The sequence below is a fragment of the Felis catus genome, chromosome F1, assembly GCF_018350175.1.
Source record: "Felis catus isolate Fca126 chromosome F1, F.catus_Fca126_mat1.0, whole genome shotgun sequence".
NCBI classification, from domain to species: Eukaryota; Metazoa; Chordata; class Mammalia; order Carnivora; family Felidae; genus Felis; species Felis catus.
Window position 1 is genome coordinate 35,655,229 of NC_058384.1, and position 27,994 is coordinate 35,683,222.

The 27,994-nt window shown below is 47.5% G+C and overlaps 1 protein-coding gene and 1 long non-coding RNA gene across 6 annotated transcripts; one reads left to right on the top strand and one right to left on the bottom strand.

Annotated features, from left to right (window-relative positions):
• Positions 1–14,590: 14,590 nt before the first annotated feature.
• On the top strand, positions 14,591–18,484 carry IL10 (interleukin 10). Its single transcript, NM_001009209.1, is given in 5 exon segments — positions 14,591–14,755; positions 15,557–15,616; positions 15,883–16,035; positions 17,053–17,118; positions 18,192–18,484. Coding segments are annotated over 5 exon segments (537 nt in total). The 3' UTR covers positions 18,285–18,484.
• On the bottom strand, positions 15,479–27,989 carry LOC102900348. Of its 5 annotated transcripts, XR_002151275.3 has the most exons (7): positions 27,036–27,989; positions 23,103–23,193; positions 22,907–23,025; positions 22,002–22,118; positions 20,597–20,734; positions 15,889–17,066; positions 15,479–15,700 (listed from the first exon to the last, which is right to left on the bottom strand). It is a non-coding gene; the product is annotated as an uncharacterized LOC102900348 (long non-coding RNA). The 5 variants fall into 5 exon arrangements; XR_002151276.3 differs by lacking the exon at positions 22,002–22,118 and having other exon boundaries at positions 27,036–27,988; XR_006591708.1 differs by lacking the exon at positions 22,907–23,025 and having other exon boundaries at positions 23,057–23,193; positions 27,036–27,988.
• Positions 27,990–27,994: the final 5 nt, after the last annotated feature.

The window sequence follows — 27,994 nt, forward strand, 5'->3', positions numbered from 1 at the left end:
CATAGAAGAGCTGCAGAGTCACATACACGCACACGCACGAGCGCCCCCTCACACTCAAGACATATCCCATTGCCTAAATTTGCCATCTCCGGATTAAGAAGATGAACGATAGATCTGCAGACCAGCGTGTTAAGTCAGATACTTAGCCAGCTGAGCCACCCAGGCGCCTCTGTAGGGTGTTCTTACAAAAGAAAGCAAGCTCCGTGGGATGAGACTGATAAAGAGAGGCTCGGAGAGGAGGCACGCTGAGGGATACGCCGCATGGAGGGGAGCAGGTGGGTACGGCCACTGCAGATCAGTAAAGCCACGGATGACGGAGGCAGAGGAGTTGCGAGAGAGCAGGGCGTCTTCTGACAGTAGGCGAGGGAGCCTTCTCTTTGGGGCCAGAGACCTTGTGCACAAAATCTGCGGGAAAGAAGGCAGCGAAGACCTTTGGGAGGGTGAATGCCCAGCTTGGATGCAGGGATTCTGTTCTGAAGGTTCGTGCAAACGGGAGATGGGTGATGAAACTGGCGCCTCAGGGAGACGAGCCTATGGTCTGGAGAAACCGGAGACGACTTAAAGAAGGCCTTCTGTTGTCTGGCGGGCTGGGGTTGAAGGGAACAATCCACATAAAAAGTTAACTTGGTTAGAAAAGTAATGCCAGTAACCACCAGCTAGGGCTGAAACTGCACGTGGGCTTTCACTTGGCCAGTGGTGGGGCGGGGGAGGAGTAGCATAGGGGGCCAAGGGTGGGGTCGATGTGAAGAAGTCGGCACCCCTCACACCATTTCCGCACCCCCTAGATCTCGGCTGCAGCGCCCCGGTAGCCTCAACCCCAGCTTTCCTGCTGCTGCGGCCTAGACGGGGCAGCCTCTGGCTCCGTGTGGCCTCTCGTGTACAACCCGGGCCCTCCTCCTCACCCCCAGTTTACTCGAAAGCCCTTTGATTTTACATGAAATGAAACAAAAGCCCCAGCTGTGGTTAGAGTGACCAGAAGCTACTGGGTCCCGCTCCCCCCAGCCTAGGCCTCCCCCCCAGGGCCCTGCCTCTTTATTCCCCTGCAGCCCCCACCCATGCAGGAAGGGCTCGGCGAGCAGACCAACTCTTCCTCCACTGGTCCCACCCTTTGGGATGTTCAAAGTCATTTCGGGAGGCCCAGAAGGGAAAGCGAAATTGTGGTAGCATCAACAGTCATAGCTGTTCTGATAGTAATAGCCGTGGTAGCTGTCGTACCTGTAGTATAGTGACGGAGCAGTCTGGAAGCAGTGGGTCTTGCCAGGGAAGAGTCCCAGAGTCCTCGTTATGTGCCAGGCACCGCGGCAAGCATCTATCCCACATCCTTCTCACAGCCAGGAGGCGGCTATTGCTCTAACAGATATGATCAGGTCTCCTCGGTGGAGGCATATGTGGGGCTCTAGAGGACAATGACAGCGCCCCATCCAAGCCAGCCAGCCGGTGACACACTGCTGAAGATATGCTATTATCCCTGTCCTGCCTTATCGCAGGCCCGAGCCCCACCCGCACCCCCTTCCCCAACACACAGTAGGACCTTGCAGTTCCCTTGATCGGGTACCTGTTGGTTCACTGCGGGGCAGGGAGCTTGTGTATGGCTTACGCACAGGTGTCTGAGTCACTTTTTTGGAAACTGGAATGAGGTCTCCATAGGAACTCATTTTACGAATGCTGATTTGTCATAGCATGTGATGCAACTGGGTTATTCTATATAAACAGCATCAACCTCAGTTCAGGTTTTTGGGAGCTGGGGTCTACAAGATTTACAAAAGATAGTCTCTTCTGTTTTAATTGAGGTAAAATTGACCTACAATGTCCTATTAGTTCATGTTTACTACATTTGTACACACTGAGAAGGGGTCACCACGATACATCTAATTATCATCTGCAGCCATAAAGGTTAATACAATATGGTTGACGATATGCCCCATGCCGTGCATTATATCTCTATGACTTATTTTATAACTGGAAGTTTGTACCTTTTTTTGTTAATTTTTTTTAACTGTTATGTATTATTGAGAAACAGAGAGAGACAGAGCATGAGCAGGGGAGGGGCAGAGAAGGGGAGACACAAAATCCGAAGCAGGCTCCAGGATCTGAGCTGTCAGCACAGAGCCTGATGCGGGGCTCAAATTCACAAACCGTGAGATCATGACCTGAGCCAAAGTCAGACGCTGAATGGACTGAGTCAGCCAGGTGCCCCAGGAAGTTTGTACCTTTTGACCCCCTTCACCCATTTCACCTGCCTCCCCACCCCCTATCTCTGGCAGCCGCCAGTCTGTTCTCTGTATCTGCAAGCCTGGGTTTGGGGGTTTTCGTTTTTGTCTCGTTGGGCTTTTTGGATTCCACATATAAGTGAGATCGTATGGTGTTTGTCTTTCTCCGATTTATTTCACTTAGCATAATGTCCTCACAGTCCATCCATCTTGTCACAAATGGCAAGATTTCACTTTTTTAAAGCCTGAATAACACATCTACCACATTTTCTTTGTCCATTCATCAGTGAACGCTGGACACTTGGGTTATTTCCGTATCTTGGCCGTTGTCAATACTGCTGCAATGAACATGGGGTGCAGATATCTTTTCAAATTAGTTTTGTTTTCTTCAGATAAATACCCAGAAACAGAATTTCTGGGTCATATGGCATTTCTATTTTTAGTTTTTTGAGGAACCTCCATCCTGTCCTCCACAGTGGCTGCACCAGTTTGCATTCCCACCAACAGGGCAGGAGAGTTCCCTTTTTTTTTTTTTCCACGTCTTCATCAACACTTGGTATTTCTTGTCTTTTTGATGCTAGCTCTTTGACAGGTGGGAAGTGATAGCTCATGGTGGTTTTGATTTGCATTTCCTTGATGATTAGCGATGTGGAACATCTTTTTAAGTGCCTCTTGGCCACCTAAGGAGGATTCCTTTCTCTTACTGCACACACGACCAGCCTTAGGCAACATTCAAAATAAGACAAAATGATCTCGGGTCACTTCCTATCACACTGGGACCCCTCTCTGGGAGGCATCCATCCACTTTCTCCTCGGAGGGGACCCTCTGTTGAAACCCCTGCCTTCTGCCCTGCTTGATCAAGAGCTGCCCAGTGACCCGTTCACCTTCCCACCTATCCCAGATCACCACCCAGCCCCGCACAGAACTCAGCCTCTGGGGTGAACACCTAAGGGGTCCCTGCTTTATCTTCCATAGCTTCTCCCCCACCTCTGAATCCGATCCACTCCTTGCCTTTTCTTCTTTTCCCCATGGGACACACCTGAGGGCTTGAAGGACTCTCACTCATTGCTCCAAAGCCTGTGGCAGCCAGCAGCCACCCCACCCCAGGACTGAGGCAGGACTCTGACAGGCTTCGTTGCGCTCTGCCATGGCAATCTGGCACCACACGGCCACCTCCACCAGGAAGACCTGTTACCTGAGACTCATGGCACGAGCCAACGACACCAGGAACACCTCCTCCCCAGCACTGGCCTGCCTCGCAGCAGATACCAAGATGACACAGCCATTTTACGGCAAGGTGCAAATAATTTCTTGAGAATGTGAAGGCCCTTCTGAAAGAGACGTGAAGCGATCTCTCAGGCTTTCCAGTAATATTCTTTCTTCCCAGAGACAGTCAATGTGAAAATCCACTTCCTGAGGGTGATCACCTCCCTCGCACGCCCCCGCCGCCCCCCCAGACCATGCTCTTGAGGAAAAGGCAGCATCTTGTCATCTGGTTTCCACTGCGCTCAGCAGACCTGACTCACAATGAAACTGCAGCCTCAGGCACGCTGGGGGCCAGGATTGCGAGAAGGAAATACAGGTGAACACACGCAAACGTCGCCCGAGGAAAACGTTTTGTTTCTATTACAGAATGATGCTTCCAGGGCGGGGTAGAAACTATGAACCGGAAGAAGGGGCCTGGCATCGAACTGACTCGTGGGTTTGGCATGTGTGCATCAGAAGCACGTGTGGTGGCTAACTCCTGCCAAGAAGGATGGGGAGGGAGGGAGGAGTACCACAAAATCCTAGGATGCTCGATTTGGAAAGGACCTTAGAGAAACAACTCTGTCAAGCCCCCCAATTATCGATTAAGAAAGCAAGGCCAAGGGGTGGAAAGGAATGGGGCTGGGGTCTCATGGAGGAGGCCCGGGGCTGGCTGCCGTTCTCCTATGGGGCGGACATCTGTGTAACGTCCTCAGAATGTTGGGGTGGAGGCCCTGTCCCGTTCTGAGGCGTCAGGTCCACAAAGAGAGAGATCCAGCTCTAGCAGCTGTGCATGCCGATGGAAAAGCATCAAAAACCACCGCTCATTCCGTGCTGGGCACGCACGGAGCACTTGCGTCCACACACTGTTGCGTTCAGTCCTTGCAACAGCCGCGTAGGGCCAGTCACCGTCTCCGGTGGTAGATACTACAGCATGAGAAAGTGCAGCAACTTGCCCGAGGTCACATCGATGGTAAGAGGCAGAGGTGGGTGGCAAAGTTAGCTTGACTCTAGGACCCACACACTTAACCAACCACACTCTACTGCAGAGACCAGCTCAAAGGCAGGGCACATCGTGTGGTTTCCAGCAACCGAACACTTGGGCCCAGGGCGTGGGTCTGGCAAATTGGGGAAGGTGGGTGTTTTGCTGCCAAAGATCCAGCCTTTGCCGTCAGAGGAGACGTAAGGTCTGCCACGTAAGAGAGGCTTGAGTGCACCATCCCTTAGCCAATCAGGGAATCTTCAAACCGATCAGTCAACTATTTGATGCCAATTTATATCCAACCTCCTGCGTGAGAATCCTGACCTGACTCCCAGGAACAGTCTGAGATCACCCAAAAGTCAAGGCATGAACAGATTCTCGTTACCGTTTTTAAAGAACAATATATATTTTTTAAAGTACTGATATAGGGGCGCCTGGGTGGCGCAGTCGGTTAAGCGTCCGACTTCAGCTAGGTCACGATCTCGCGGTCCGTGAGTTCAAGCCCCGCATCAGGCTCTGGGCTGATGGCTCAGAGCCTGGAGCCTGTTTCCGATTCTGTGTCTCCCTCTCTCTCTGCCCCTCCCCCATTCATGCTCTGTCTCTCTCTGTCTCAAAAATAAATAAACGTTGAAAAAAAATTAAAAAAAAATAAAGTACTGATATAATTGCAAAAGCATTGATACATCAAAAGTATCAGAACCTTGGTGGACTCCCTTAAATATGTTGTATAGTTTAGTGATGTGTCATTTTGAACTTTTTAAGAAGTTTATTGATTTATTTCGAGAGCGAGAGAGAACACAAGTAGGGGAGGCATAGAGAGAGAGGGAGAGAGAGAGAGAGAGAGAGAGAATCCTAGGCAGGCTCCACACTGTCAGTGCAGAACTTGGTATGGGGCTCGAACCCATGAACTGTGAGATCATGACCTCAGTTGAAATCAAAAGCCAGGGGTGCCTGAGTGGCTCAGTCGGTTAAGCGTCCGACTTTGGCTCAGGTCATGATCTCGTGGTCTGTGGGTTCGAGCCCCGCATCGGGCTCTGTGCTGACAGCTCAGAGCCTGGAGCCTGTTTCAGATTCTCTGTCTCCCTCTTTCTCTGACCCTCCCCTGTTCATGCTCTCTCTCTGTCTCAAAAATAAATAAATGTTAAAAAAAAAAAAAGAGAGAAATCAAAAGCCAGGACCCTTAACCAACTGAGCCACACAGGCGCCCCTATTATGAACTCTTTTTGAAGGTTGAAACATATCAGGGCCTTGGGAGTTCTTAGTCCAGCTCCATAAAAATAGAAATTCTGCTTCCGCTCCTTTTTTTTTTTTAATTTTTAAAAAATGTGTGTTTATTTTTGAGAGAGACGGAGAGACAGATCGTGAGCGGGGGAGGGGCAGAGGGAGACCCAGAATCCGAAGCAGGCTCCGTCCGGGCTCCGAGCTGTCAGCACAGAGCCCAACACGGAGCTGGAACTCAAACTGTGAGATCGTGACCTGAGCCGAAGTCGGACGTGTTACCGATTGAGCCACCCAGGTGCCCCAGCTCCCACTCCTTCTACACAGAGTTTCCCACGGTCAGATGGGCAACTAGGAATCAAGCTTTAATTTGAACCCACAGTGTCTGACCCAGTTCCTAAAAGGGTGCGCACCTCGTTGAAGTGATTTGTCAGTTAACCAGATCAGGAAGACCTCAGCGACTGTGTACGCCCCTTGACTTTGCATGGGGTAAGAAGAAAGTGGAAAGCAAAGCGCATTGTTTTGGGTGGATAAATCCCGGCCATCAGACTGGAAAACATCTGATGGTATTTTCAGTTTGTTCTGAAAACTGAGAAAGCACAAGGCTAACCAAAGAGAAAGCAGAGAGAGCAAGAAAGAGAGAGAAGAACTAAAAGTGGAAGTGGAAAGTAGAACCCCAAATAAGCCACAGTAGAGTCCCTCTGATAGCCCTGTGGCCCCTGACCACGCCCAGCCCCGACAACCTGGGCTTCAGCCTGGGGCCCCTTGGAGAAGGGGATTTACAGTAATAGGTAAGGCACTGCAAATCAGCCCCAAAACTCCCATGGGTTCTGACTTGAAACCACAAACCCTGCGTGTGAGGCACTTCAGCTTCCATGACATACGTTGATGGTCGCAGGAGCTGCGGCACGGCAGGACCACGCTGGCCATTTGGAAACTCTGAATAAGGAAGGCAGCAGTGAATCGGTGGGCTTCTCCCTCTCCACCAAGGTCGGTGTCCTGCTGCTATATCCTCCCTTCCTCCACACACCTTTCTCTGAGACCAAATGTTGATCACCCTCCTCCCACTCAACGTCAGCCAGAGATTTTTACTGAACACTTAGGCAAGTAGTTCTCAAAGGAGGGGGAAGTCCAAGGACCACTAGGGGGTCCTCCCCTTTCCAACTGTATATCTTTGTGGCGCTGGATTTTCTTCATACGCTTCAAGCTAAGGCAATGGATTGCAACAGATTGAATGGAGAAGAGGATGTAAGAATACGAGCTCTTCTATTAAGCCGGATATTTCGAAAAATTTGGAACAGATGTCAGACAGGGTCCCTCTTCTCACCAAAGGTGCTCTGACTTGGAAAATGTAGTTATTTCTCATAAAAATGTTATTTATGTTAATGTGTAGTTTTTATTATGACTTGGAAAACTCATAAATAGGTATTTTTAATATCCCAGTTTTAGTTACCAACACAATAAATATTGATGGATAAAATCCACATAAGTAAAAGCTCTCTGGGATCTTCGGTAGTTTTTAGGAATATAAAAGGGTCCTGAATCCCAACAGCTTGGGGACAGCTGACTTAGGGAAACTGGGACCACAGCAGACACCACAGCCCAATTCCACACCCTTCCCCAAAGAGTTTATTACCTGAGGCTTCATGTAAATGACACAGTCACAGCAGAAGTGTCGTGAATCCAGTATGGAGGAAGCATCTGGCTCTTCACACAAGTAATACAGTTGTGCATCTAAAGCACACATCAAAATATGTGGAGTGTGATAGAGGATTTAGAGTCAGGGGTATGTTTTGGAGACCAGACAAGACCAGAATAAGCAAGATGAAGGGGCATACTCAATTCTATGCTCTCTTAAATAAGGTTTCTGGAGAGAGATGGTGTTTGAGGGGTTCCTTGGTGGGAGGGCATGCCAACCTATGCCTCCTAATACTATTGCAGTCACGTCTCAGATAAAATACAGTAAGAAACCCTCTTCTGTTTGCAAATATCCTAAGGCTTCAAGTATTTCCCTAGGACTAAACTATCTCAGCAACCCTCGCCCCCATCTCTAGGTCCCAAGCACAGAGCTACATACCTGGAGAGCACATAATAGATTCACAGTTGGTTTGTAAGGGGAAACTTATTTCCATGACTTTCAACCTCTCGCCATTACAACTACACACAGTGCTCGCGTCTTAGTGCCCTCTAGTGTTGGTGCTGGCCATGAGAATTCAGAGTGATTTAATGCTCCTCTGAGTCAAGGAATTAGATGCTGATTTGAGAAGAATAATGCAAAGAGAATTGAGGTCAGATTCCACCCTTGCCATTGACTATTTCAAGTGCCTGGGAAAGTCACTTTCTTCTCGGGGCCTCAGTTTGCCCATCCATAAAATGAGAGGAATGGGTTATATAATGGCTAAGGTCCTTCTTCTGATACTCTGTGACATAGGACATTTTAAACACTCCAAGAATCATGGGGGATTTGGTTAACAACATCCTGCCTGGATGAGTGTTGAGTAGTAATGAGACCGATTTTTCAAAATGGAAAAGCTAAATGGGAATAAGCATGTAGTTTGTGAGGGTAGCTATTTCCCCAAGGGAATTCATCCTCTACTTTCTGTGAGATGGGAGACAAAGGTAGCCAGTTATAACTACAAAAAGTTTAGGAAGCACATACTCAGTCACTCAACAAATATTTAGCAATAACCTTGGATGTGCCCAGCATTGTGCTAAGTACTAGGCAAACAATGGTGATCAAAAACAGACACGAGTCCTGCCCTGTGGAGGACAGTCTAATGGCAAGTATGGAGCCCAAGAAATGGCCACAAAGTCACATGTATAATTATAAACTGCCATAAGTACCATAAAGGAAAGGAGCAAGATGTTCTAAGAAGATCTACCCAGAAGATCCAGCTGAAAATAAGTTAAAACTCATCTGAGGAAGTAACATCTGAACTGATAACTGAAGGATGAAGGGAAGGGAATGAACAATCCATAAAGGGGAAACTACATGTGCAAAGGCCCTGCAGTAGGAGAGAAGCATGGACTATTTGAAAATAAAAAAAACAAAAAGAGGAAAGCCAATGAGGCTGGAGGGCAGGGGCAGTGGGGAGCGCTGAAAGTCGAGGCAGAAGGAGGGTCAGATGATAAAGGAGTCCTAGACAGTGTGAAGAATACAGGTCTTTGTTTTACTAAGAAAGAGAAAGTGGAAGCCATGGAAGGGTGTAAGCAGAAGGAGAATCACGATCAGATTGCTATTTGCAAATAATCACTCTGCCTACAAGGTGGAGAACAGAGAATCCATTGGACAATGGATATTGGAATTTGAATTAGGCATTTATTTTAGAGCCCAGGAGAGACGAGACGGTCGTTTGAATCAGACAGTTGTTGCTGCTGCTGATGGAAATGGAGAAAAGTGAGCAGATCAGGAAGATGTTTGTGAGGAAAAATCAAGAGCACCTGATAATAGATTGGTCAAAACTTGGCAAGGGAGAGAGAGGAACCAGCAAGTTATTTTTAGGTTTCTGGCTTGTGTGTCGGGTTAGAGGGTCATGTCACTCGCTGCGTTAAGGAACACTAGGTGAAGGGGAAGCCAGAGAAGGAAGATGGCTTCAGTCTCATATACAGAATCAACTGTATAAATTGGGGGCCCAGTGCAAAGTGAAAATATGGGGCCACTTGTTCAATAATCGCTAAGCATCTCAAAGCAGTAACAGCTGACTGTTTGGGACCTGGGTCCAGACCATGGGACCCTGTGCAACTACACAGTTGTTCTACACTAGGACTGCTAATAAGTACCCTAGTACTCTATTAACTACACCAGTTATTCTAGGTAGTCATACAAACGGATCAGAAACAGCTGTGTCCTCGGGGGGAGAGGGGGGCAAAGTCTCCAACACCTGGTGTCCCGGCCCCTGTGCACCAAATTTCTCATGTGAAAAGTTACAGATCACAGTGTCTGTCCCCTAAGGAAAATCCAAATTGCTTGATTTGGCGCCCCAGTTGCACAAAGGGGAACTCCACGTTGGCTGTCCAAAGATCAGCCCTTCCGCTGTGGTTTGCAGCGTCTGTGGGCCAGGCTCCTAGGACGGGCACCCGATACAGTTTGCATAACCCTTGCTTGATTTGCCCCAGGGGCCAGCCCTACCCAGGCTCCTTTGAAACTTCTGATCCACCTGGTCCATATTCTGAAGCACCCCAGTCGCAAGGCCAAAGTCAGAGAAGCCCAGCGGAGGACAGTGCCACAGAGCCCTGTCCCCTGCGGCCCCCGCCCAGCACAACTTGGGGTTGTGCTGTCAGCCTTTGTGCTGTTGACCAGGCCTGTTGCGGCATAGCAGCTGAGGAAGCTTCTGTCCGGGATGCTAAGGAAGGTTATTCAAGGGAATACTAGAAATTTCAAGCTGGGGAAAGCATTGTGCATGCTAGATGTCCCAGATAAGAAGAAATGAAACTCCCATTATCAGCCTTAAAATAATAACTACTAATGGGTGAGTAGAAGCCAAGCCCCAAGGGGATTCTTCATCAGGATAGTCATTCCCCTGTCCCGGGTGGGCACCATCCCCCCTTCTCTGCCTGTATCACCAACCTGCCTGCTCCCTCCCGAGTGGCTCTGGTTGCCAGGCAAGCTAGTTGAACCCTGTGTCCAGCAAGCCTACACTCTTAGCCTTCCATCTGTGGCTCCAGTGGAGGCCCACAGGGCTGTTATAAAATTTCGGCAGGACTCAGAGCAACAGTGCCAGGAAGGCTTCCATTTTGCTGAGTGTTAGGGCAGCTGGAAGATGATTCCTTATGAGTTCTTGTGCTCTTAGACGGGACCTCAAAATCTATTTACATAGCACCCAACACACACACACACACACACACACACACACACACACACACACACTAGCAGTGCTTGCTTGCCTGGACCCCTCTGCAGCTAAAGTGGTGAAACTCACGGAGGGGAGCTTCTTGGAAAGATTGTTAGGATCTTCTGGGCTGACATGCCTTTGGACCTTTGGGCTTTACCCACCTCCCCTCTCCCCAACATCTTGCAACAACAGAGAGGAGAGGAGGAAGGCGAGAAAAAGCAGGTTCTAGATGATGTGGGTGCTGAACCGGCCCCAGACTGCCTGCCTCTGACTTCATGTTAAATGAAACCAAAAAAATAATATCCTTTTCTTTTTTAAGCCACGATTAATCAGATTTTCTTTCATTTGCAGCTGAATACAGAAATTCGGGAATATTCTGGAGGAGGGGTGGAAAAGGGGAGGTATTTCCTCTCCCACAATATTCCTCTGATTCTCCCAGAGAGTCCTCACTGGGAAAAGTCATTTAAATTCAATTTAATAAGCATTTATCAGACCCCTGCTATGCATCTGGACTTAAGGGAAGATTGGACTCAGGCCACTCGCCCTCATGGAGTTCACGGTGATCAGTGGCCTTTGGGTCCTCATGAACTCCACAGAACCAAATGGTGCCCAGACTGACACTTCATCATCCATAGTTGCCCACTCTCTCACTTCCTCCCCTACATGGGCTCATCTCTTGTACTAAAACCCAAACTCAAACTCCTATAACATGCAGACTGTTGACCTTTATGTCTCAGCTGTGACTGTGAGTTTGAGACTTGTCCCAGTGGATCCTAACGACTTTTCAAATGAATGGATACCTTCACGGCCTTGAGAAATAGAATGATGCCGACTTTTTGATGTTTATTTAGTTATTCAATCGTTCATTTATTTATTTTGAGAGAAAGAGACAAACAGAGCATGAGTGAGAGAAGAGCAGAGGGAGAGGAGGACGCAGAATCCGAAGCAGGCTCCGGGCTCCGAGCTGTCAGCACAGAGCCCGGCACGGGGCTTGAGCTCCCAAACTGCGAGATCATGACCTGAACCAGAGTCTGACGCTCAACCAACTGAGCCACCCAGGTGCCCCCAAATGATGCCTGTTTTTATTGTTCTTATTGTTTTGTCCACATAAAAGCAAGGGCTCTTAACTTTTCCCAAAATATTCATCCCCATTTTCTCCTATCAGCTTGACGTCGACCCTCTATGTTGATAGAAAATGTATTGGCATCTCCATTTGTTAATTAAGGAGCTGCATCCAAAAACTTGCTATGGTTATCCTCAATCATTTAGATTCTGAAGTTTTGAAATGAGAGAGGACAATGATTTCAAATCAGTAGGGGAAAGATCAACTATTCAGCAAATGGCTTGAGGTAATTGCCTACGCGTTCCAAAAGAAATAAAGAAGTCAGAGCCTAAACCTAACCCTACCTAATGGATTATGGATTAAAGAAATGGATCAAGAGTCAGTGTTTGACTCTTGATTTCGGCTCAGGTCATGATCTCACGGTTCGTGAGTTCGAGCCCCACTTCAGGCTCTGTGCGGACAGCGTGGAGCCTGCTTGGGATTCTCGGTCTCCCTCTCTCTCTGCCCCTCCCATGCTCGTGCTCTCTCTCTCTCTCAAAATAAGTAAATTAAATAAAAATAAAAGAAAGATAGAAATGGCTTTGCCTACCTTCCCCCTGCCATCCTGTGCATTTGTGTGTGTATGCGTGTGTGTGTATCTCAAATTATAAGAAGAAAGTGTAAAAGATGCTGGACTGCCTCTCTGAGTTGCTTTCCTATCCTTCTGAGAGCCCAGACCGGCCTCCTGCACGTTACTTCCTGCAGCCCTGGTATAGGCTCATCATGTACTCTGCTATGCCCAACACAACACAGAAAAGAGAAAGCTGTATGGCCAGGAGCCTTCTTCCATGGACCAGACCCTGTGCAGGGAGAGGGGCTATGAGAGGGGCCTCATAGCCTTGCCTGGGGTTTGACTCCTCTGACCTGACTCCTCCACCATGCTGAATCTGCACCCAGAACACCCAACTCAGAGAGGCAGTCAGCAATATGGGCTAAAGCAGGCACAGTCCAGAGAACCCGGAAGGGAAGAGTGAAGGAGAAGGGTAGGAGGGGGTGAAAACTCAGCTCCTGACTTCTTCTTTGCTTCCTGGCAGCAAAATTCAGTACTCCAAAGCCCAGTATAAATCAGGAGCCAAAATTCCTGCATGAGCTCCACCCTTTGCTCCCTTCACTATTCTTAGGTTTCTGCACTGACACTCCCCAAAGTGTTGGGAGGAGAGACCGCAGCCTCCTGATCTTGACGCACAAGGTACATCCACAGGTTGGGCATGGACCCCCTCGTTTCTTTCCCTTGGACTCACTCCAGACTGGCCTGGCCCCAGTATGTCTGCCCTATTTGCTCTGCCACAGTGACCTCCTCCACTGGAGCCGACTCGGGAGGCGTCCCGGGTGCCATCTGAGGTGTCGCGAGCGCAGATGCGGGAGGGCCAAGGCATAACAGAAACACTGGAGGCACCCTATATCTGAGTCCACTTGTGACTCCCCCAAGCGCCTCCCATGTGTAGCCCAAAGGCTGCTGGCGGGCAGGAGGGCAAGTACTGCTTCTACCTTGGGACAGAAGGGATATAGACATAGGGAAGCCAAGTGACTTTCCCTGGTTTTAAAGAGAGACAGAACCAGGGAGAGCCCAGGCCTCCTGCCCACCCAAGTCAGTGGTCTTCCTCATCACTATCTTCACTGGGGAGGTGGGAAAAGCCCCTGTAGAAGGACAAGATCAAGGCATATCAAAAGACTTTCCAGATATCCGAAGAAGCGATGTCACTACCCGTCCTTCCCTTATTAGAGGCAGAGCAACCTTCCTCACTACGTCTGGCTACCCTACCTGCTTACCCTCAAAACCCCACATGTGCAAGTCAAAGATAAGACGGCTAAGACTTCTTTGGAAGGCAGGGGAAAAGAGAGTAGAGACAGGAAAGGGCCTGCTGTCCCAGTCTTCATGGAACCCTGACTTAATTTCCTTGTTGTTTCTACCTTCCCTCCCTCCTCACCCCCCTCGATCTTTCAAGCGTAAGTCTCCAACCACAGAAGCTCACAACTGAAAGAAACCTTAAGGATTCTTGAATCCAACCTTTTCATTCCACAGTGTAGAGAAGAGTAAGAAGCATGGACTTGGTGTCAGGCAGGGCTGGGTGCAAAGTCTGACTCTCTCACTTAGCCTCCGTGTAACCTTGTGCAGGTTACTTAACGTCTCTGTGCCTCCGTTTGCTCGCTACAAAATGGAGATTGATAAGGGTCACAGTGACGGGCAGGTGCCAAGCTATCAGTCAGGGTGGACTACTCTTGCTAACGTCCCCCAAGCATGGGGACCACCGAGGAGGTAGAGACATGGATCTGAGAGTTGAAATGAACTCAGGGCTGGAGAAGGAGCCTGGAGCACATCCCACGACCTTGCTAGTTCTGTGGGAAACTGACCTCCGCGAGGGGCCTTCTTGGAACATAAAACAAAAGAAACAGAGGGAATTTTGAGGCTATTTAGATCACCCCAGTTCTCACTTGGGGAAACTGAGGCTCTTTCCAATTCAGCAAGGAAAAGCCTTGGGTATTCGGCTCAGGTTGGGGAAGGGATCCAATTATTTCTCAATTCCAGTGCATTCTGGAATGGCCAATGTGTTCACGTCACTGTGACCTAGGAGCACGCGAATGGAACCCACAACCATGGGCCTCTCTGCACAGAACAGCTGTTCACCCCAGGAAATCAACTTCTTTTTTTATTAAGAAAAGCTGGAAAGTTATTTTAAAACAGAGAGAGAGAGAGAGGTAGCTCGTCCTAAAAATAGCCGTAATGCAAAAGCTCATTATTCAACAATCCGTGTTGCTTACGATGCAAAAAAAAAAAAAAAAATTAACAACTTTAAGTTCAGCGAATGCAAAGTTGGAGAGCTCGAGGGAAGGGAGGGGCTGTTTGCCAGGAAACCTGTGACTGTGGCTTTTTATGAATGGGGAGGCCTCGCCGAACCCACAATATAAAAGGGGGACACAGTAGGTGAAGGTCTGCACACCAGGGGCTCTCTCTTGTGACACCAAACCACAAGGCCAACTCTCAGAAGGCAGAGCTTCGCCATGCCCAGCCCAGCACTTCTGTGTTTCCTGGTCTTCCTGGCCGGGGTAGGAGCCAGCCGACACCAGAGCACCCTGTCTGAGGACAACTGCACCCACTTCTCAGTCAGCCTGCCCCACATGCTCCGAGAGCTCCGAGCTGCCTTCGGCAAGGTGAAGACTTTCTTTGTGAGTATGAATGCCCTCCTGTCCTTCCTACCTTGCCGGGACCACCTCAGCCAGGCATTCTGCTGGAGCTCCAAGAACCCTCCTTCTCGTTCACCTCCATCCCCGGGATCCATTCCCCTCAGACTTCAATTCTTAAGGAGTCCCAGGTCGAGCCCTAGATGCAGTGAGTTAAGCTAAGCCCAGGTGATGCAACAAATGTGCGGGGGGGGGGGGGGGAAGCCACCTCCCAGGCAAATGCACTGGGACTCCTATGCTTAGAGACATGGGAGAAATCACAAAGGGTCTGACTGAAGATGAAGATGTCCCCCAAACCTTGTGGCAGGGAAACATAAATGGCCTCAGCCGAGCGGGCTTCCAGAACCAGGCAAAGCCTGATGGCTTGGGCAAGAGCCGTACAGAGGGGAACCCTGCATGAGGGGATGCTTCCCATCTCCAGACGGCTTTCAAAGCTGCCGCTGGATGTCCGCAGCGAGGAGAAAAGAACAGCAAAGAGCCCCGAGGGGGGCGTGGGTGGCCCCTTTGAACCTGATCCAGCTCTGCAGAAAGGAGAGCAGGACCGAGTCAAGCTTCGGCCTTGGCTTCGAAACCTGGCCGAATTTTAAAAATAACTTGATCCTGATGTAACTAAGGGACCCGATTTAACTAAGGGTTCCAGCACTGTTGAATGTCCTCGTTTTGAAAATCTCCTTTCCTGCACTCATGAAAACTCAGAAGCTCTATAAATAAGAGGGCATCAGAAAGGCATTTATTTCAGTTATTTCCTCAAACCTCGGGCTCACTCTCCTTTTGTTCTTCTTGCAGCAAACCAAGGACGAGCTGCACAGCATATTGTTGACTAGGTCCTTGCTGGAGGACTTTAAGGTGAGGGCCCGGGGGGGCGTGTGGGAGGCGAGCTTGCAGCGTGACTCAGAGAAGGGAGGCCGGGAGCTGGGTCTGCTTCCTTTGCTTTGAAAAGGAGAAGTGGAAAGATCTTAACTCAGCACACAGCCAAAGGGCTGGCCCTGGGGGAGGTGGCTGGTTAAGAAACGTCCCTGGGGACAGAGCTGTCCCCTCGAGCCGGGGCAGCCGGGGCAGCCGTGCTTCCTCCCAGTCACCGACCGCATGCCCACCCCACCCCCCACCCTTAGGGTTACCTGGGTTGCCAAGCCTTGTCCGAGATGATCCAGTTTTATTTGGAGGAGGTGATGCCCCAGGCTGAGAACGAGGACCCAGACATCAAACAGCACGTGAACTCCCTGGGAGAAAAGCTGAAGACCCTCCGGCTGAGACTGCGGCGCTGTGTGAGTGCAGATGGGTTCTTCCCCTCGGGGCTCGGCAGCCTCTTCCCACTCACACCCGGAGAAGCACAGACAGCCTGGCGGGAGGACTCTCTGAAGGCGCTAGAGTTCTGTCTCTTGCTCATTTCTTTCTGAGCGGGGAGTGGGGGAGGCTGCTAGGCATCTACATGTTTGCAAACAGCTTTCCTGTTATTTGTGAGTCATTTGTGGGTTATTAATCATTCCCCTCTCTCTTTACGAAAGGGGCCCAGAGCTTCAGTGTGGGCTTCCTTTTCCCTTTGGATCTAGACCCCGAGCCCAGCCAGATGGGCCAGGAAGCAAGAGTCCCTCGGAGAAGAAACTCCCCTTGCTTCTTACTCTCCACCTTTGGAAAGCAGAGCCCTTAAGCGGGGCCCAATTGACAGGAGTTTCCCTGGCATTTTAGAAGGCCCAGGGGACTACTCGCCCCCAGGCGAGTGTCTATGAACCATTCCCTAGGATAAAAATTTCTCCAACTGAAGTGATACCCTCACCTCTGGTTTCCTCTGTCCTCTCACTGATAATTGGGGAACCAGTTGGTCTCTATTTGTAGGACGGGACCATGCGAAGGTTTTGGTCGGCATGACTAAGTCTCTGCATCTCTCTTCCTTGGAGGACTTAGAAATGGTCCTTAGTGGCTGGAACTGAAGAAGAGGGACAGGACAGGGAAGCAGGAAAGGACAGAATGGCTGGCTCAGCACTTGTCAGCACTGTGGTGTTCGAAGAGGAAGGACGCTCCAGGCTCCATCCCCTGGGTTTTCATGCAAGCTTTGCAAACATCTCAGAGAGGCTCCTGGAGAAGCACTTTGCATCTCCCTGGGCTGTTTCCTCTCTGTCTAGTGGGCCAGGGTGACGGAGGGCTCAGTTCTCCCCAGGCGCTGGGGGGGTTAGGTATCCAAGATGAGTCTGACTCCTTCTTCGTGCTTCCAGCTTGTCCCCCAAGTGCTGTGGACACAGGAGCTGGGAGCCCACGGCATTGACACTTTCTCTTTTCCTCCACAGCATCGATTTCTGCCCTGTGAAAACAAGAGCAAGGTGGTGGAGCAGGTGAAGAGTACCTTTAGTAAGGTAAGTGGATGGCGGCAGAAAGGGTTTGGGGAACGTGACCTCTACCCACTCCCCAAGTCGTCAGGTGCTGAGCAGGCCCCGTCCTCCTCTCAAAGGGGGTGTGGGAACCCCACAGATGGTGTGACCTCCCCAGCCAGTGAGGAGCTGCCGCCTTGGTTATATTTGTTTTCTGTGAAGTGTCTTTGGGGGTTTCTAAATGACTGCTCCCCGCCTTTGCAGGCGGGTTGAGGGTTGAGACAGCCAGCCAGCCTGCGAACGCAGTGAGCTAGATGCTGGGGAGAGTGACAGAGGAAACAGAAAGTAGCTTGTTGGGAATCTAGACTCAAGCCACACGTGCAGGAAGCCAACACGTGAATGTGCACACACAAACACACCCAGGGGTTCAGCCTGGACTCCCCAAAACTCAGAGCAGGAAGTAGCATTCTCATCGACCTGGAGTTGGTCCATACTCACTTTCCAGGTGCCGTTCACACCTGCCAAAGTGCCTGAGAATGTCAGCTCTCAGATCGAATGGGGTTTCACGCTTCCAACTGTCGGTGAACTCTTCAACCCCACTGCCCAGAAGCCATGTGGTCTTGTCCTCTTTGTGGGCTGGGGACAGACACTGGGCAGGGTTCTGGCATCAGGGGACATAAACCCCCTGATAATGGGCCAGAGGAACAGGGCAGGGCCTGCTCCGTCCAATGGTGGGAGAGCATCAACATAAAAGGGCTCCCTTCTCTCTTCTTACTGTCTTGCTGTCAAAGTTGTTCCCCTAATGTCTTTTCTCCAAATTCTGAATAAGCGTCATGTGAGCACATGACCTTTAAAATTGTTGAAAAGGCATCATTTTGTAGACTGTGCCTTATGAAGTGAATGTTCCTCTTGTTACTTGCTAGTCATGTTTTAGGTAAACATGTAGCCTTTCCCAAGGCACTGGGAATAGCCTTGGGCTTCTAGGCTCCGTCCTTCACCTCCCAACGCATGGGAGCAAGGGTAACTCCTGGGTCCCTGAGTCATGCCCATCCAAACCAGGGACTCATTTGCTCACTCAGATGGGGCTTTCATTAAACATTTTCTATCTCCCTACACAGCTCCAAGAGAAAGGTGTCTACAAAGCCATGGGTGAGTTTGACATCTTCATCAACTACATAGAAGCTTACATGACAATGAAGATGAAAATCTGAAACATGGTGGGGAACGAAACATCCAGGATGCAACTCTTCTGGACTCTAGGACATAAATTGGAGATCTACAAAATCCTACTCAGGGATATGGGAGAACCAAACAGCTCCTTGGAGAACCCGGTCATACCTCTCTCTTAGAATATTTATTACTTCTGATACCTCAACTCCCATTTGTATTTATTTACTGAGCTTCTCTGTGAACTATTTAGAAAGAAGCCCAATATTATAATTTTTTTCAATATTTATTTTTTTTCACCTGTGTGTAAGCTGTTTATGTAGGGTGATACCCTATGATATTTGAGTATTTTAAGAGAAATTGTAACTTATATAAGGAAAAAAAATGTTTCTTGGGGAGCCTACTGATGCTTCCATTCCAAGCCTGACCATACTTATAGCTGTTGAGCTATTGTTCCTGACCTCCCTATAATTTCTCTGGGCCTGGGGCTCCTAGAGTATTGTAAAGACTCTTACCCTCTTAGGAGGAGAAACTAGGGGGCCCCTTTGATAATTAATATTCCAGTGGCTCAGAGGGATTCCCTTGACCTCATTCCCCAACCTCTTCATTCTTGAAAGCTGTGTCCTGCTTGTTATTTATAACAACCTAAAGTTGGTTCTAATAGAACTCAGTTTTAACTAGAAGCAATTCAATTCCTCTGGGAATGTTACATTGTTTGTCTGTCTTCATAGCAGATTTTAATTTTTAATAAATAAATGAGTCTTATTAAAATTGTGTTATGGCATCACTTGACTTCTGTTTGACTAAAATTATTCCCTCAAGGTTTCCAAGATAGAAGAGCGTAGGGAAATGAATTCTGCATTTCAGGTAAAGAAAACCAACTACACTCTCCCAGAGAGGAGGCAAGTTCCAAATCTGATCAGAGGGGGAAAAAAAGTTTCACTTCAAAAGGCAATAGCAAAGACCGCCACAGTTTTCCTACAAACTCAGTCCTTTAAGAAATTATCCTTAAATTCTTTAAGATCGTGTTGATTTTCAAGGCTAAGGATAAAGTTCTGTAGATACCAAAATTAGAAAGACTGGCAGAGGACTTTTTTCTGTTTTGTCTTTGTTTTCTGGGGTCTTGTTTTGTTTTGGTTTGGGTTTTTGTTCTGTTTTGTTTTGGCTTCTTCAAGCCCCAAAGGTCTGGGTGAATACTAATTGACCAGGGCTGTTGAGAAAATTAAGATAAAGAGCTAACATGGCTCCTAGGGCTAAGAGATGGTCCCTATACACGATTGTTGGTATTCACAACTAAAAACCCCTACCAAATCCTCCTTGAGCTGAGATCAGAGGCCCACCCAACCGAGTAGAATATAAGCAGATTAGCCCACTTGATAGAATACCCAAGGATTCAAGCGGCTGCAGTCCCTTCTCTTCCCTCCTTAAACTACCAGACAAATGTGAGGTTGGCTTTTGACTGCGGTCTATTGGGAGGGGTGTGGTGGCTGGGGAAGCCCTACTCAAGGCCCCGTGACTTGGAGGAGAGGGAGGGAAACAATGGTCTGAGTAAACACTGCTCACCCTCATACTCTGCCCAGGCGGCCCTGGTCCGGGGGAGGATAGGGGCCAACTGGCTGTGGTCAGTTTTTCAGTAAGACCTGACTCACTTTAGTTAAAGTAACCATAGGAAGGAAGTGGGAAGCATCAAAGCTGAAATTCTGAGATGAAAGGTTAAGAATGGAGGCCAGCTGAAGACCAGGAGAGAGGAGTGAGGCTCTCTACAACAGGGCTCTCTGTACTAAAATGGAGAAACTGAAGTTTAGGCTGTTAGGGCCCTCTGCTAGGCAATGCATACTAACTTAAGGTTGAGGTTCACACCTCATGTGAGGGAAGTGGGCATCTGAAACCAAGAGACAGAAACTCACCTAAAGAAGCCACATGCTGATAAGATGTTGACAACAGCCACAATTAATTGAGCGCTTTTTTTTTTTTTTTTTTTGAGCTAGTTGTTGCTAGGTATATATGTATCAGGCATGCTATGGGGTATTATTATTGCTATCTTCTGTAAGAGGAAACAGATGTTCAGAAATGTTGGTGTGCCTTGGCCGCATAGATTATATGGAGAACGGAGAACTGAGAATAGCGTCAAATGCTTTTTCCTTCGTATTAATTATCTATCGATGCCTCCAAAATTTAGCAGCTTAGAGCAGCACACATTTTTTGTCTTTTCCTGTAGGTCGGGAATCTGAGAATGACAACTAGGGGTTTTGGTTCAGGGTCTCTAATGCGGTTGCAGTTAAAATAACATCCAAGGCTGCAGTCATCTGAAGCTTGGCTGGGGTTGGACAAAACACATCCAAGATGACGCACTTACATGGCACGAGGACTTAGTTCCTCACTGGCGACTGGCAGGTGGCCTTGGTTCCTTGCTACATGGTCCTTTCTGTGGGGCTTCTTTGGTGTCTCCACAACACAACACAACACAACAGCTGTCTTCCCCAGAGCCAGTGATCTGAGAGAGAGCAAGGAGGAAGTCATGGTGTCTTTTCGACCTAATCTCAGAAATCTCACACCACACTTCTGGCACGTTCTGTTCCTTAGAAGTGAGTTGGCAAGTATAGCCCATATTGAAGGGGAGATAAATTAGATTCCACATTTTGAAGGGAGGCGTCTCAAAGAATTTGTGGGCGTCTTTTTAAACTACCACATCTTTCTAAGAATTTAGAAAACATAGCTCTGTGCTCGAATGGCACATCAGGCTCCTGGGTTGGGAGTGGGGGTAAGGGGAAGAGTCAGGTAAGCATCTCACCATGGAGAGGGCATCATCATGGACATAGCCCTCCTCCAGTCCTCTCTCGTGGGCTCAGTCTAATACGTTTACCTCTTTGAGCCTCAGTTTCTCACCTGGAAAACTAGCAGAAACTTTCTTCCCAAGTGTTATCTACCGAATGTTTGTGTTCCCCCCAAATTCCTATATTGAAGCCCCAACCCCCAGTGTGATGATATTTGGAGATGAAGCTTATGGGAGATAATTTTGTTGAAGGAAGGTGGAGCCATCCTCCTATAAGTGCCCTTATAAAAAGAGACACCAAAGACCTTGCTCTCTCCATCTCCCTCTATCTCTCTCCATCTCTCTTTCTTTACATGTGCCCAATAAAAATATCCTATTGAGCACACATAGAAAGATGACAGTGGCTACAAGCCAGGAGAAGAGGTCTCAGAATGAAACCTACCATGTTGGCACCTTGATCTCGGACTTCCAGCCTCCAGAACCGTGAGAAATAATTTTGTTCGTTTGTTTAAGTTGTGCAGTTTACGGTATTGTGTTATGGTAGCCTGAGCTGGCTAATGGACCAGACTTGATATAAGGGTCCAATAGAATGTCGGGTATGAAGGTACATATGTCTTATAGATTGGAAATCTAGAGATGAGAAGATGCGGTTTACATGATCGGGAATTTTTTTTTTTTTTTTTTTTTTTTGCAACAAGCCTTTATTCTCTAAAAAGAACAACCACCTCTTCTCCCATGGCCCTCTTCACCTCCCACTAGAGTTTGGATAGAAATGAAGAATGAGAATCTCAGTCTATGGCCCAAGCTGCTAAGGTGAGGAGGGTGGGACCAGGGAGAGAAGCTCCCAAAATTTGTGATGACAATGTGGTTACCCTACCCAGCCACTGAAAGAAATCCGACAGATCGAAAGGTTCTGGAAGGAAGGGGTTGATATCAGAGATGTGAAGAAAGAGGAAAGAGAATTGGCTTAATGGCAGAAGCTACTCACTCTATGGCTTGTTGACCCTCAAAACGCTTATTAGAGTGGATCTATTGTGGGCCACGGGGACCAGCTTCTCCTGAGGGAGAAGCAGGCATAACACTCCAAGAGAATGAGAGCTGTATCCTAAGAACAAACACTCAGAATTAAAAATGAAACGAAGATCTTTAAACTTTCACAAGCTGCAGAACTGGCTACAGAATGAACCAGTCAACTCTACCTTGGAGTGGGTAGTGGGTCCCAGGGGACACAGGTATTCTATTATTTAACCATCCTTTTACTCATCAACTCAACTTGGTGACTTTGGAAATTTTACTTCCCCTCTCTGGGCTTCCATTTCCTCAATGATGAAACAAGGAAGTAAGTCTGAATCAATGATTTTCAGCTGGGACCACTAGAGTCACGCACGTTCCTGAAAGTATTCATGGTGGAGAGACTGTGGGAACAATTTCCCAAATTTGAAAAAGTCTAATGAAATTGTACGTTTGCTATCCCCACCTCCTGTAAGTCTGCACAGTTTCCTTAAAAAACACTTGTATGTGCTCGGCTGAAGCAAGAGCCCCTCGGTATGGAAAGGCAGGTCACCTCATGCTGGCCAGAAGCTCTATTTTTCTAGTCGTCTATTATATCTTTGATTAATAAAAACAGAAAATAGAATTATTTTTGTAAATTTTTTTAACCAGCCAAAATATTTTAAAATAGAGAGTCTCTGGAGGAAATTAATAACGGCAGTCCTTTGTGGTTAGAAGCTTCAAAACCACTAAATTAGATGAACTCCAAGTGCCCTCTGAGCCCATAGTTCCTAATTCCAGTATCTGATTCCTCCAATCAGCCAGGGATATTCCCACTTGAGCCCTTTTCTGGGACACGTTCCTGTCCAGAGAGTCTGCACTGCAATTTTCCAGACAGATTACCAGTCATCTGTGTACGATCAACAGCTCCCATCTTCCAGCAGGGTTGAGCCGCCACAGAGCTCTGAGTTTCCAGAAGCCTCCTTGACATTCTCTCTGGAGAGGATGGAGGAGACAAAGACCTACGGGAAAATAACACAGCTTGTTTCTTACTCCACAGCACAGGCATGATGTGCTCAGCCTCTGGAATCTGCCAAACCTCCAAGCTGCGTGACCTTGACCCATCGCCTTCTTCGGTATTCTCCTCTGTGACACGGAGAGAATAATCATTCCTTCCAGGTGTTGTTGTCCTAAGAAATAGAGGTATGAATACATGTAAAGCACAGAGCAAATACTTAGTAAAACCAGCTTTTCCCTTAGGCATTTGGAAAAATGCTCACCTGAGACCAGATGGTGAGATCACTGCCATCACCATGAGAAACAGCCAGACACACCCTGTGTGCCCATCACTGAACCTGGACTTTCCTTAAAATGTTTTCTGCCTCCCTACCCACCACTTCTGGATAGGAAGAGAAAACGGACCATCCTGGCACTTGGGAAGGACAGAAAGGAAATGACATTTTCTTTTTTTTTAATTTTTTTCGACGTTTTTTAATTTTTGGGACAGAGAGAGACAGAGCATGAACGGGGGAGGGGCAGAGAGAGAGGGAGACACAGAATCGGAAACAGGCTCCAGGCTCTGAGCCATCAGCCCAGAGCCCGACGCGGGGCTCGAACTCACGGACCGTGGGATCGTGACCTGGCTGAAGTCGGACGCTTAACCGACTGCGCCACCCAGGCGCCCCGGAAATGACATTTTCTTGAGTGCCTGAAGAATTACTTGGCTTGATGAAGTGAATATATACATCAGTTATAGCTACTAGAGTTACATTGGTTCAGTGAGCAGAGGCTTACTAGAGGTGCCTAACTGCCATCCAAAGCCATAATAGTTACACATACCATTAAATAAATATTAGGTTAATTACGTCGAAAGTTTTTATTGATCACAGCCCTGGCCTTTGTTCATATACGTTCGTTATCCATCACGGTTACTAATCTGTTAGCACCCTAAAAAATGAGACAGTCTACCACACTGCATCTTCCCTTACCATTATTCAAGGAAAAAAATACATTTTTCCCCCAAAGTCAAGAAGTCATTGTATAACAGAGCCCCTAGTCCATCAAATATGCAACCCAGAATCTCACGCCTATGTGAAAAAGTCTTTCTGGATTATTTAGAAGAAACGGATGTCATGCCCCCAGCTGAACCCTATCATACCTCTACCAGAACTGAATTAGTAACCGTGGCTAGTATGCAGTGTAAGTAACTAATCAGGTCTTCTCGCAGAATATTCTCTACATTCGTATCTAACAAGGATGAGATCAAATCAAAACAGGGGCAGACTGGCTTCTCCCTGGCCTTCGTCCCGAGTCAGAGTTTTTATGAGATGCACATTTATTTACTCAGAACCTATCATACTCTAGGTACTATGTTGGGTGTTGGGGAGAAAATAGTGATCAAAACAGACATCATGCCTACCTTCATGGATTTAGCAGCTAAATCCATATGGTCGGAAAAAGACATCACAAGTTAACTACACAATGTTAGCATAATTGTGAAAACTAGTAGATGAGAAGTGGGAGGTGTCACTAAAGCAACTAACCCAGACTCGGGGGAGGGAGGGCTTCCATGAGAAGGTGACATCCAGCTGGACATGAAGGATGAGTGGGGCTGGTCAAATAAAGGGGGAGGTGCTGAGAACCTTCGAAAGAGCCACATATTTAAAGACCTCTTTGAACAGCAAAGAATGAAGGGAAGGAATGTCTCTGAAGCAAGGGTAGATTTGTACTGATACTCAATATAGCTGGGCCCTGGGCCCTCTTCAGAACCCTCTGGCTTCTCCATCTCCTCTCATATCCTGAGTCTCTGAAGTAGGAAGGGACCTAAACTGTTTAAGGAACTAAAAGATGACACGCAACAAGTGAGGCATATTATATATGAGGGAGAGAGATTTAACATGAACTGGAAGAAAAGGACAGACTTTAAGCAAAGAGAAGCCTTTAAAGGCTAGTAAGTAGAGAGGAGAATATATATCTTCTGAATGAGACCCTATAGGGTCCGTTGGCTTCCAATTCAGACAAGAGGAAATTCTAGTATGGACTATGGGGGTAATAAATAGGAATTTAGTGAAGTACAAGGGTTCAAGTGTTCGGCAACTACTTAGGTGAGAGTGGTGATGGCAAGTGATGGCCAAAACCCCCTCAGATCTGGTCTGGACAACGGGTAGGGGAGAAGAAAGTTGGGAGGAAAAGAGTACATTCTACCTTGGCCCCATTGAGTTGGGGGTGCCTCTGAGACTTCAAATTCTTCCACAGTGGTCAGCTGGACATAGAGATGTAGTCTGAAGATAAATCTATGAGTGTCATTGCAATAGAGATGGTAAGCGAAATTGTAGGAGTGGAGAAAATCACCAAGGGAAAGAGTGTGAGAAAAGAGCCCAGAACCAAGACCTGGAGAACCCAGATATTTATAAGTCAGAGCAAGAAAAGCTGACAAAGAAACTTATAAAGAATGGCCTGGGTGATAAAAAGAAATACCAGGAGAAAGTGGCACTCCTGAGCACAAAGAAAGAAAGCATTTTAAGGGAGAGAGAATGGTCAACTGAACCAAATGCTATCGGGAGGTCAATTAGGATCAAGACAAAAGAGCTTCTATGGGATATAGCAAGTGGGGACACTGGTCACTTTATCAAGAACAGTGCAGAAGAGTGGCAGGGGATGGGAGATAGATGGGATCACGCATTAAATGGGAGGTGAAAAAGTGGATCACAGGACACTGGGCCAACACAGGAGAAAAAGTTGAAGATAGATGAATGAGATATAACTGATGAAGACAGTTTCCTCAGAAGGCAGGAGGGGGTAGGGTGCAGGTAGAGGAGTGGATGAAGAGATTAAGAGGAACACCTTCATTGAATAATAACAGGAAGGAAGTAGGGACAGTGGGTACAAAAGCAGGTTGGGTTGAAGATTTGTTGGCAGGAAGTTGAAGTTGTTTCCATCAGATGGCTTTTATTTTCTCTGAGAAGAGTGAATAAGAAGAGAATGAAAGAAGTTTTGAGGAGAGAAAGAAAGATTTGAAATGATGCTTGCAGATATGTGGAAAGCAAATGATTCTAAAGAAATGTGGAAGACATCCGGGCGGTGTTGAGCCCAGGTGAGGTAGGTAATCATGAATTGCAGTCTGCCAGATTGCATACTTTTTCTCAGGATTCTCTTGGCAGCCTGGAGTGAACGCACGACATGCAAAATTGTTTTGACCCATGAATATAACAAGAGGACAAGGGCGAGAGGAAGTTGAGAGTATAAGTAAGAGCCTGACTGGAAAGATGGACCCAGGACTCAAAGTTGAATAATGTGCATCCAAGAGAGAACTGATGAAAAGAGACAGTGTAGATGAGCCAATGGACTGGAGGCTCTGATGCAGTCAAGGAACAGTTGGGAAGGTAAAAGCGGAATCCCCAAGGAGAGGAGGTGGTGGCCAGACAGGGAAGAGACTGAATCAAGACATTTTGGAGATGGGCAGTTTTGAGGGATAATGAATTCCAGGCTATAGCCATTGGAATAGATGGTTGAGGAAAGGCAGGGGGAAAGGTCATCAGCAATGTGGAGATGATGGAATTGAAAAGCCACATTTTGGAGAAGTCACCCACAAGGACACTGAAATCTACCAGGCTTGTGGCAGTAGAAAGAAGGCCAGTGGAAGGCGATGTAAAAGAAGAGTGGGAGGTAGGTGCTCAAATCATTTGGGAATGAATCGGAGAGGTAGATGTTGGAGCACCCTGGAGCTTCTGGTGGATTCTAATTTTCAAATATGTAGAGTTCTCAGAGTTTCATACACTTGACAAATTAAATTTCCTAAATCTTAGAGCAGTGCAGATCTAGATTTCTTAGAAGATGCCCTAATATATAGATTTCCTGGTATTTCATAATAAATAAAAGAACCTATATATTTGTAAATAGATCTTAGCAGATTGAAGTCATTTTTACGTCAGAAAAACAACAAATGTCTAAGCATTAACCACACACAATCCGAGTCATTCAAATCAAGAACCTTATAATTTTTGCCAAGATGAATCATCACCCAATGACATACCCAACTGGTCACCTCCAGCAAATCTCCAAACAGGTCTTTCCTATGATATGCAGGGTCTTTATGCCCTGAGTCTTCTCTATTTCACGTACAGTTGTCCCCTCTTATCCACGGTTGTGCTTCCTGTGGTTTTGGTTACACGTGGTCAACCGTGGTACAGGAGCAGATGATCCTCCTTCTGACAGATTGCCAGAAGGTCACCAGCAACCGAGAGCTACATCACAATGCCCGTGTCATCCACCTCACTTCCTCTCTTCACGTGGGCATTGTGTCATCTCACATCATCACAAGAAGAACAGTACAATGAGATATTTTGAGAGAGACTACATTCACATAACTTCTATCGCCGGATATTGTCATAATTGTTCTGTTATCAGTTATTGTTGTTAATCCTTTACTATTTCTGATTTCTAAATTAAACTTTTTCATAGGTATTATGTATAGGAAGAAAACATAGTCTATATAGGGCTCCGTATGGCCTGCAGTTTCTGGCACCCACGGGGGGTGTGGGAATGTACCCCCTGTGGAGAAGGAGGGACTACTGCCTTACTATTGTGCTCAATCTCTTCCCTACACAGCAGGTAAATAGAAAAATCAACAACAAGAAAGTGTTACCACAAGTATGAAATCTGTTGGTGACAGTAGAAGTCCCCAAGAAAACAGCAGTGCAAAAACTTAGCCTTTTCCTCTGATATTTGGCTCAATAATTATAATGGGTAATTCACCCACCCTCATCTCAGCTGAGGCATCCAAGCATCAAGTATCTGGAGTTGCTGTTGAGGGAGGAGGATGGAGGCAGAAAATCATCTAAATCAGCACCACTCAGTGTGGTTGGAAGACCACTGCTGGTCCATGAAGTGTTTGCTACCCGTCTGTGGCAAGAACAGCACAGAAATGAAGTTTAAAAAACTTTACAGCAGGGCGACTGGATGGCTCAGTCGGTTAAATGTCCAACTTCGGCT